General features: G+C 42.2%; 1 protein-coding gene across 2 annotated transcripts in view; it reads right to left on the reverse strand.

Moving 5' to 3' along the window:
* The window catches only part of TDP1 (tyrosyl-DNA phosphodiesterase 1), an 89,524-nt gene that overhangs the window by 58,573 nt on the left and 20,117 nt on the right, over window positions 1-10,834 (reverse strand). For both annotated transcript variants that reach the window (XM_077780940.1, XM_077780941.1), the window contains exons 8-13: window positions 10,161-10,253; window positions 6,538-6,696; window positions 5,997-6,075; window positions 4,042-4,227; window positions 3,392-3,440; window positions 1,071-1,137 (exon numbers count right to left, since the gene is read on the reverse strand). In XM_077780940.1, the coding sequence (XP_077637066.1) occupies window positions 1,071-1,137; window positions 3,392-3,440; window positions 4,042-4,227; window positions 5,997-6,075; window positions 6,538-6,696; window positions 10,161-10,253 (633 nt within the window). The remainder of the gene's footprint in view (window positions 1-1,070; window positions 1,138-3,391; window positions 3,441-4,041; window positions 4,228-5,996; window positions 6,076-6,537; window positions 6,697-10,160; window positions 10,254-10,834) is intronic.

Genomic DNA, 10,834 nt, shown 5'->3' on the forward strand with positions numbered 1-10,834 from the left:
AAGTATGGGCTCAGTACGAGCTTTTGGAACTAAAGTACAAAATGGGAAAAAAGCCAACAGGATATTAAAGCAATGCTGAAAAGTGGGAGGATAACTCAGAAACACTGGAGTCCAAGGCTGCCGTGCGCATATCTGAATTTGGTTTCTAACTGTCAGCTACAGCAGGACTGAGGTTCTGTGTGAGGAAAAAAGGACCTACGTCATGAGGTAACCATCTCTGCTTACAGATTTAAAGAGGATGGTTCCCCGTGAGAAGAGTGTGAGACCAGAACTGGGTTTAGATAGATTGTTCTCTCGATCATTAAATTCACCTGAATGAATAGTGAAAAAAATTCAATACAAAGGCACATCCTGTGTAGGGATAACCTCCCATGGGACCCACAAGGACACAACGCATTAGGCTGTGAGCTGCCGAGACACTCTGCCCGTTTCCAGCCGTGCGGTGTGGTGTAACTAACACCCGTCGGGGCAAGCAGGAGCCTGGATGCGCCCAGAGCATGTAGAATGTGCACCCCGGAGACAAGAAGGGGACGGAAGACCGTCCCTTCACCTGCCCATTCAACCGCTGACCAAACCCAATACCAGCCCACATCCTGGAGAGAGCAGTGTGGTTCCCCCCTCAGCAAGCTGCAGCCACAGCACATGCGTGTTCCCACAGAAGAATTCCATCCTGGAAATGCGACCTACAATGCTGCTGAGTCACTGCGTTCTACACCTGTAACTCATGTACCACTGTGACAATCAAACTCAACTTTTTAAAAAAAATACTACTTACATAAATTCTAAACTACCCAACATCTTTATTCTTTGAGTGCCAGTATTTAAATAGAAACTTTGCAGAGATCAATTTTACTCTTTGGTATTAAAAACCTATTCCAAATAGTGTTCAAAATCTTGTTTAAAGTATTTCTTTTTTTTTTTTTTTGTTTAAAGTATTTCTATCACTAACATACGTAGATGGAAAAAACACAGCTATATTATGTAAGGTTCTTTTTTAAAACATAAGACTGACATAAAAAACATTCTTATTCCTAAAGAAGCAATAGCAGCATTCTAAACCAATTACTTACTGAAAATAGGAATGGAGCCAATTCTGTTTTTCAGCTGTCTGAATGCTATAGGGAAGAGAGCCGCCAGCTGTTAAAAGAAAACAATAAATATTACAGAAAATAACTTGAGTATCCTTCATTAAGAATCTATAGTAAATACAGCGGCAGGGGGACAAAAACCACCTCCTACTTCATTTTATGAAGCAGTACTTGGAAAGAAAAGGTCTATACTTTTATTAGGTATGTTCCCTCAGTGGGGTTTCCTTTCTTAGGAATACATGTAAATGTTTACGATCTGAAAAGAAAAAGGTGTTATTTAATTACTCAGGGGTAGTAATTTAACATGTCTAACAGCATAGATCTGAAGCGTTAGGAAAACTCTATAAAGAATCCTGGCCTAGCCTGTAGTCCTCATGACGGGGAGAAATCCTTGGCCCCACCCTGGTCTGGAGCATCTCCCTTTGGGCCCAAGAACAGAACAGCTGTTTGGGGGTGGGGGGATGGGGGGAGCAGATTAAGAGGAGAGATGCGCTCTTCCTACTTCCTTCACCTTTTACACTCCACTCTTTCTAAGCAGAGTTTTTAATTAAACATTCTTACACTTCAGTGAACAGTCAAGTTTTTAAAAAAGGAATCCTAAAGCCATATTCTTGCATAGAAAATAAAGATACAGTTCCAGGGGCACCTGGGTGGTTCATCAGTTAAGCTTCTGACTCTTGGTTTCAGCTCAGGTCATGATCTCCCGGTTCAGGAGTTCGAGCCCTACACGTCAGGCTCCATGCTGACAGTGTGGAGCCTGCTTGGGATGAGCGTGCATGCCCTCTCCCTCCTCCCCCACATTGTGCACTCCCCCTCAAAATAAACAACAAAAAAGATACAGCTCGATGTGGAAACACAATAAGTAGACTATTTTTGTTCATGTTTCAAAGGTAGAAAATTCCACTGTAGATCCACGGAATTTCCAAACTCATATTGGAACTTCCCCAAAAGTAATCTATATTCCAAAGAGTGCTTTAAATTTCTCCCAACTCCTCAAAAAAGGCATGTTGACTCCTCTACTGCACAAAACTAAAAACCTATTCAGGACCAGTTATGAAATAGCTTTATTGAAAATACCATGTTCTTTCCCATTAAAAAGCACATTCTGAATGGATCCAATGTATTATAAGTTAAGAAAGGATAAGACAAACCAATCAACACATCACCAGATCCTTGAGTCCTGTTGTAATAATTTTGGCTTAGCCATTACGCAGCAACAAATGGGCTGATACATTTCAAACCTTACCAAGATTTTTCTGAAAGAGTCACATCTTTTTTTTTTTATCTTATTTAAACAATTTTTTTTAAAATATTTATTTTTGAGAGAGAGTGTGAGGGGAGGAGGGACCGTGAGAGGAGACACAAGAATCGGAAGCAGGCTCCAGGCTCTGAGCAAACGTTCAGCACAGAGCCCGATGCTGGGCTCGAACTCACGAACCAGGAGATCATGACCTAAGCCGAAGTCAGACGCTTAACCGACTGAGCCACCCAGGCACCCCTGGGAGAGTCACATCTAATTTGACAAGCAACAAATGACCAAATTAACTTAATTCCGAGAATTCTGCTTCCAGCCACAAGCAAATGCCAATCAGATTTCCTTTTTCCAGGGGCAAACACTGCTTGGGTTTTTGGTTATTACCTCCCAAATGTGCTATCTGAGGGGCTTTTGGAATCCAAATACAAGTTCCGTGTCCAGCACTGTATAAGGGAAATAGCAAAGACCGGAAGTGGCCTACAAAATCATCCAGGCATTTACAGATGAAGTGCAAAGATCAACTATGTGACAACAAAGGTTCATCTCAAGATTAAGCAGAAGTTTTGGACCTTAAATATATCTGTATCTGGGATTCAAAACTGAAAGAAACACAGAGCCACAGACACAAGCAGGGAGGATATATGGAGAGAGAGAGAGAGAGATCAGAGAAAAGCATGTTAGAATTTCTCTGGAAAGGCAGGACGCAGCAGGGAAAGGTGGTTTTATCTGGACGTTTGTCTAGACGAGCTCCCCACTGTTGACAGAAGTGACCACCTTATTGTAGAAACGAGAACAGCTAGTACTCAGAGTTACTGTGAGGATGAAATAACCTACCCAAACCGCCCAACTGCATGGTAGCGTGTTTGGAACATATGACTGCTTAGCATTACCCATTTCTATGATTCTTAGCCAGTTCAGAGAAAATATTCTCTAAATTTATCAGTACTTTCCTCCAGGAGAATGGCATTTTTATTGTTTTCAAAAGTTTACCAGGGCATTTATGAAATAGAAAACAAAAATTTCAACTCAGCCTGTTTCCAACAATTACCGGGATAGCCTTCCAAGCTGGTCCGCACGTTTTCCACAGAAGGATAGATCTAAAAACAAAGGAAAAACAAAACAAATTCATAATGTACGCCAAAGAATCTTTCTTAAAAGACATGTTTCTAATAACATGAAAGTCTCCATTAGAAATATTTCTTTTACACACTTTGAACCCTTTAAAAGTTTCATTTTATGAAAAAATTGAACTTCTAGTGAACTACAGGAAGTATACATATTCGACGGAAAAAACTGCACTTGGATTTGAGTCTTTTTCTCCTCAAAAATGCCCAACACAGAGCTCAGTGCAAAACTAGGTATTCAAAAGTCTCCAATGCTCATAATTCTGTTGGCAATGCTTTATTAACTTTTTTTTTTTTTTTTTTTTGAAAACCTGAAGGAATGAAAAGTCATAGGCTCATCTGTGGCTAAAAAGGAGCTCTGAATAAAGCAGCCCACTCCCCGCACCAGACGACATCAGGGGCACCTGATATCCTGTGATGGTGCTAAGGTCCTGCCGCTTCTATCCCAGAATCATTGAAGAAAATCTGTATGAGGAGGAGGATGGATTCTCCTGCACCACGGTTAGAGCACGTGCGCGCACGCACACACACACGCACACACACACACCCCTACTGAAGCAGGAAGAGCACTCACCAGATGAAGTGGAGCAGCACCTTTCCCTGGGGTCCTGCTTTCCTTCCCCTGGGTCACCAAGCTTTCTTTAAACTCCGAGCACAACCATTTTGACTCGTCAGCTCCCAAAGAGCCAATACTTGAAAACTGACCTACTATCGGCCAAGACTCTCCTTTAGGTACGGACGAGGCATGCTCTTTCAGAAGCTGTTAATAGAAAAGCTCTAACAACTCAGAACACAGCTTTCTGTCCCTGGAGCACAATCAACAGAAAAATGCTGAGAGTATTAGAGATCACTTTCATCCTCACACTTCTTCTTTGGAAAATATTCTTCTGATACTAAAAATATTTTAATGGAGTAGGTGGATAGAAGTAATCTTCCAAAATTCTTTGATTTTATTAAAGCAAAACCATTTTTTTTAAAAAAAGAAAAATGCAGAAATGTCACATAAATCACTGGCCTGCCATATGAAATGGGATCTTGCCTTGAAATAGTACCTAAAATATACAAGCTATTGGATATTTTGACTCCTATCATTTGAAAGAGATTTAACACTTGAGCTCCCCATGATGATGCTATAAAAAATATGTTTACATATTAAGCACTGCAGGTGCGTGATCTGAAAGCTACAGAAACAGTTCAAAGATATCTGGAAAAAAAAAGGTATCTGGAAATTTTAACTACTTAAACATGTACTGAGTATCTACTACCTAGAGGCTGAAGAAAAATGAAGCTAATATTCTGATTAGTTTAACATGCACTATTTTCTTTAACACAGCTTAGGCATTATAAACACACTTGCCGAAAAGCCTCAGTCTCAATGTCCACCCTGATGCATGGCGTAAACAACAGGCCTAAGTGGAAAGCTATAAGGGCCAGTTTCTGTTCTGGTGCTCAGCCACTCACTGGCTACACTGCCCTGGACGTGTCTCTGTGCTTCTATTTATAGGTCAGTGGGAGAGAGGTCTGTTCATTCCCGTCTTCCCAGGAAGGCAGCTGTGATATAACATGAGCTTGTGAGTAATGGTCTCAAGACTCAAAGACGTTCTTTATCTTCCAGAAGACTGATCCTAGACAACACGTACAAGACAGTCCACACACTGGTAACCACTAACCAGTGCCGCAAACATTCAACATGAGCCTTGCGTTCTTTATCTAATCCTTGTGCAATTCTGTGATATTTAACCCATTTTACAGAGGACAGGTGGGTCAATGGACTTGTAAATAGGTGAGGATTAGAACCCAGGTATGGGAATCTACGGACTTAGCTATGCACTTCGTATGCTCTAATGCCTTCTCTAGGTCAAGACGGGAAGATGTTGGCTTCAAGACCTCGCCTGCTTGCAGCTGTGGTCTCATTTCAAAAAAGCAAATTTAAAACGTTTCATTAACCAAGGGTAATTCTTACATGACAAACAGTTCACAGAAAAAGATGAAGCTTTTAAGAAAGCCACTTCAGGTTTATTAATGTCAGTACTATGTCTCCTAAACAGAGATGAAGAACACCTTAATCTTACTTGCTTGTGGTTTTATTTTAGTAAAGACTTTTCTTTGCTCATTTTTGTACCAGCAGCAAATGTCACTTTTGCAGTAACTCTTACAGGCACTGGTTAATAAAATACATTCTAGCACAGCTGTAGTCTTTAGTCAATAGTATTTTTCTGTTCTTGGTTGAATTTGCATGTTAAAAATCCTTTACATGCTGAAAACAATCCAAAACTACAATAGCCGAACAAATAAGTCTCTTTAAGAAATATAAAAACTAACAAAGTCCTTTTACTTTTGCCATTTAGAGCTGTCTACACTTCTAAAAGAGGCAAATAACCAAGGAGCAAATAATCACTGCGAACTATAATCAACTGATCAAGTTCACCCAGAATTGTGCTATTATGAAGCTGCCATCAAAACAAACAATTATAAATGAAAAATGTAAGTTAAAAGAACAACACGTTAAAATAGTAAAAATTCTGTTACCTTCCTAAGCCTAAAATGTCCCCAATTATCTTTCTGACTTCCTTGAAAGCGTCCTGGGGTCGATCCAATAAGATAAACACTAAAAGGATATAAAGTACAAATTATAGAACAGAGCGATGGGATTTGTGCCCCCTCGCCACCCAAATCACAAAATAGATGTGAAACTAATGTAATCATGAAATTACATGATTCTGAAAGACCACCTATTTTCTTCAGATGCCTTAGAATAGTAACATATCAAACTGATTTTCAAGCACATCGAATCATGGCGTACCACTCACAAGGCTTAAGGCACCAGGCAAAGAAATCAGTAACTTTAAGAGTACTCCAGAGAGAGGCTGACGGTGAGCAGGAAGATTTACCGGCTTCCACTTTAGTGCCTCAGATCTAGGAGATATAGTTAGGGAGAAAATCTGCTCTCCTAGTATTATGAAGGACAGACAAATACCATTCTACCTCTAAGGCCCCTGCAGTACAGGCACCGTGTGGCTCTCAAGGTATTAACCTACTTTAAGAATCCCAAATTGCTAAAAATACATACTTGGTTTCAGAGAGATCATGCTCGTGGATAACATCTATCCACTCCTTAAGAGAAGGAGCATTATAAGCCATCAAGTAACTGATAAGATCAGCTTTAAAATGTGTTGTTGATTCTCCAGATCCATGGACAACTCGTGGGTATAAGGGGCTCAACCATATTCTGGAATAGAAAAACATTAACAGTCAGGAATTCAACTGATCACAATGATATCTGTGTGCTGACTGAACATTCACCCTAAGGAGGCGGCGAATCTCATCAGCTGCGTCCACATGGTGAGTCGATGGATCTTAGGAATCAGGAAGCATAGATCTCATCGCACCACTACAATGACTTCCATTGTATTCAGAATGCTTCTACATTTAACACCCTTTCCGTGAATTTAGGACCCAGAAAATTTGGCCTCAGCCCACCTTTCACAACTGAACACTCGCTCTATGTTTTTACCACGCCATTCTTCTTTACCCCCAACTCCAACTCCATATTGCTAAGGCCTGGTGGCACCAGGTAACAGCTCTTCTCCTAATTGCTACAGCAAATCTGTGCCACACGTAGTAAGCCCAGCAGGCTACACCAATGTAGCTCTTTGGCCAAATGGAAAAAAGTCATCTATACTAAGAAAAAGGCATATACAAATCCATTTTCAGTAAGTAAATTTTTTTTCATGATGTAGATGCTATAGCTGTTGGGAGATATCTTCATATCCTGTACTTTTCTGGTGTGTGGAAGGAGTGACACCATGTTTAATGATACATTTACACTAACCTCAGACTTTCAAATCCTCTAACAAAATATTAAAGATCTCTTTCATCCATTCTCTTCAAAGGAAAACCATGCCCTTCTCCCAAACTTTTATATTACACCCCCAAGTGGGAAAAGCAGGTCTAAACCCCACCCTTCTATGAAGTGCTCCAGGACAGATCACAGACAAGTATGGCTTCAAACTTCTTGCGCTCAGTTTCAACTGCAAAACCAGGTTAGCAGTCCTGCCTCACAGGACACATGTGCCTCACACTTGAGGTCATGACCAATGTCGGGCTCACACCAGTACTGAGGAGCTTTTTCCCTCCAGCAGCTATCCCACTGAGCCATATTTAATCCCATGTATTATCCCATTAAGCCCAAAGAGAAACTGCCCAAGTCCTTTCACCTGGCGATACTCGAAGGAGACTGGAGACCGAGACGCAGGCCACCAGGGCAGGAAGCACCCAGAACCACAAGGACCCTGGCTGCGCGTCTTCTGAACTCTGTCCATGTTTCTAGCAGGGTAGCAGGTCATACCTTCCCTTCCCACCTCAAGGAGACCCCTGGTACAAGGGGTACCATGTGTGACAAGGACTGTAGCCCAGGTTCTGGGGCCAGCCCATGGACTTCCGGGAGCGCCGTCTATAATGAGCACACTGGGCTGGAGGAAGAAGTCTCTCCATCACAAAGAGCAATTCAGAGCCCACAAGCTACTGGGCTCTTCCCGCATTAGAGGCTCATTCTCAGCCGTGTCTGGAGGAATGAGGAACTTGACAGCTGACAACTTACTAAACCAGGATACTGAGATGCGAGGTGTTTTTAGCACTTTACCAACTAAGATGTGAAATTATTATGGGCCAAATAATTTTAAACATGAGAAATTAACAGGCAGACTGAGCAGCAGCTGAAAGGATGGCCGGAACACCTGTTCACCAGAAAAGGATCTGCTGAGTGTAATGAGTAGAACCACTGCGAAGATTACACAAAAGGACTGCTTTTAAACATCTTACACAAGTTACAACCCACAACACAAAAATGCAAGTTTGAGACCAGAATCTAGACTAAACGTGAGAGAAGAGTCCCCTACTCAGGGGTGGCAGGCACAGGGAAGTAGGAAGAGTTCATACCCTTGGTACTTTAAGTTTTAAACAATGTGACCTGGTCAACTTAAAGAGTTAAATGAAAAAAAAATTATTTTTTTTATAGAAAATTTTCTTGTCTTTAAGGTCTATTTTTGGAGAGAGGGAGACACAGAGTCCAAAGCAGGCTCCAGGCTCTGAGCTGACAGCACAAAGCTTGAAATGGGGCTCGAACCCACAAACTGGGATCACGACCTGAGCCAAAATCAGATGCTCAACTGACTTAGCCACCAAGGAGCCACCCCCCCACCCATTTTTAAATAAAGGAAAAAAACCTGAATATCCGACTCCTTACCCTTAATCCATTGCTCCACAGCAGCCACCCAAGAGAGACCTACAGAACATGGCTCAAGCCCCTCCACAAAAAGCTGGAGGCCACAGGTGGGATTATTGGAGCCACATAAGACTAAGTGCCAACTTGATATATCAACTCCATATGACTCATGGGTTCAAAGACCCAACCCAGCAGCTAAGAAACTCTAGGAGTGGCAAAGGCATAGGTGACCTGAAACTCAGTGGATCAAGTCGTGTGATTGAGACTTACAGACCATGGAGGTGTCTTCCATCCTGAACGAGTTGGAATTCACTGCATTTGGAGAAGCATATTTTAAATGGAGCACTCAAAAACTAGAACTTGTTTACAGGAGAACTATCAGGCACTGGCGATGCGACTCTAAGCCACTTGCCATGGTGGGGAGAGGGAGTGAAGAGAGAGAGCTAGAGATGTTGGGCTCGGGGATAAGCCTGCCTTCCCAACTTGAAGGCAGGGAAGGGAGGGGAGGGGTACTGTCGTTCTACGCGGCTCTAGGGCTGAAGCAAGCCCACAGGATGGAGGCTGTAAGGTCCTGTAAGCACTCTAGCCCAGCCTGGGTGGTGACAGGGAGGAAGAGAAGGCAGAAGAGGGCAGTGGAGGACATGTAGACCCCAGAAGGGGCCAGAAGAATGCTCGACTTTCTTCCAACCTGAGAGAAAGCAGGATGCACGAATTGACTTAAACGAATGGAAATCAAAGCCGGCCAGAATCAAGAGCTTACCAAGAGGGAGAATAGTCAAAAGCTGATTTGAGCAAGTTACTAAAGCAGAACAAAACCACCAAGCTAGATCTCGAGGGCTAGATCTAGCCTGAGTGTGCCAAGGACAGAGTTAGTACCAAAAACAGAAACAAAACCCAACAACAAAAAGTCAGTTTTCCTCTTGGAGATACACAACTATAAGAACACACCAAAGGCTCGAAGATCAATTTAGCTTTCTTGTGTGGAAAAATAAATGGATGAGGGGAAGTTTTTAGCATCTGATGAACCATGAAGTTTCCCTTCAATACCATTTAGGAAAAGGCAAGCAAGAGTCTAAGTGGGTTGTAAGGGTTAAGTGGAGACCAAGAAAGTTACTGACAGGTCTCACCAGAAAAATAACGGGTTCAGACCTTTCATTTTATACCCCCTATCCTGCCTCAGATCCTTTGCACATGCTCGCTTCATGTGCTTGGCTGTTGGGTGTATAATCCCATTTAAAAGTACGTTTACATACATATTCATCACGGATGTGTATGTACCAAACTGTTAACACCCATTACGTCAAGAGAGTGGAGCTGGGGGGAGGGAGTAAAGTACCATTTCTGTGTAGGGCTCTTTTATGCCATACATGTAGTTTTTTGTTTTTTTTTTTTAAACACAATCAGTAGAAGAAAGAATAACACGATGCCACCCACAACCACTGCCGTGAGGTAAACAGAAGCCCACAAACCCCTGAGTCTTCTGGTGCCAGTCAGCACGGATGAGGTTGGAGGTGTGTATGACGACCCGGAGGCCTTCTTCATACAGCAGGAACATCATCTTCCTTTAAAAACAGAAGAGAACAAAGGCATTAACACTACTTTCAAAACACGTACTGTTTTTCAGGGCAAATATAGCTACTAAAGGAATCCTTCAACTCTTCTATTACTCAAACTTCTAGTATTTTTAGCCTTCAATTCTTCTACATGTTATTAAAATCCAAGTCTACTTAAGTGATGGGTAGAAAACCACATTCCAAAATGCTCTAAGTATTGGTAAGTGAACCTTTGCGATGTTCCGCCCACAAGGCCCTTTATCTATTCAGGATTATCTGCTACTATCTAGGACAAGGGAACCTTCTTGTCCAATGGTTTTCAACGCATGGTCACCATCTCCCACTACATGATGGCTAGCATTTTTTAAGAAATGGCAGTAAGGTGGGGCACCTGGGTGGCTTAGTTGATTAAGCATCCGACTTTCGCTTAAGTCCCGATCTCGCGGTTCGTGGGTTTGAGCCCCGCGTTGGGCTCTGTGCTGACTGCCAGTTCAGAGCCTGGAGCCTATTTTGGAGTCTGTATCTCCCTCTCTCTCTGACCCACCCCTGCTCACGCTGTCTCTCTCTCTCTAAAAAAAAAGAAAAAAAAA

The sequence above is a fragment of the Crocuta crocuta genome, unplaced genomic scaffold (assembly GCF_008692635.1).
Source record: "Crocuta crocuta isolate KB4526 unplaced genomic scaffold, BGI_CrCroc_1.0 scaffold299, whole genome shotgun sequence".
In the NCBI taxonomy this organism is placed as follows: Eukaryota; Metazoa; Chordata; class Mammalia; order Carnivora; family Hyaenidae; genus Crocuta; species Crocuta crocuta.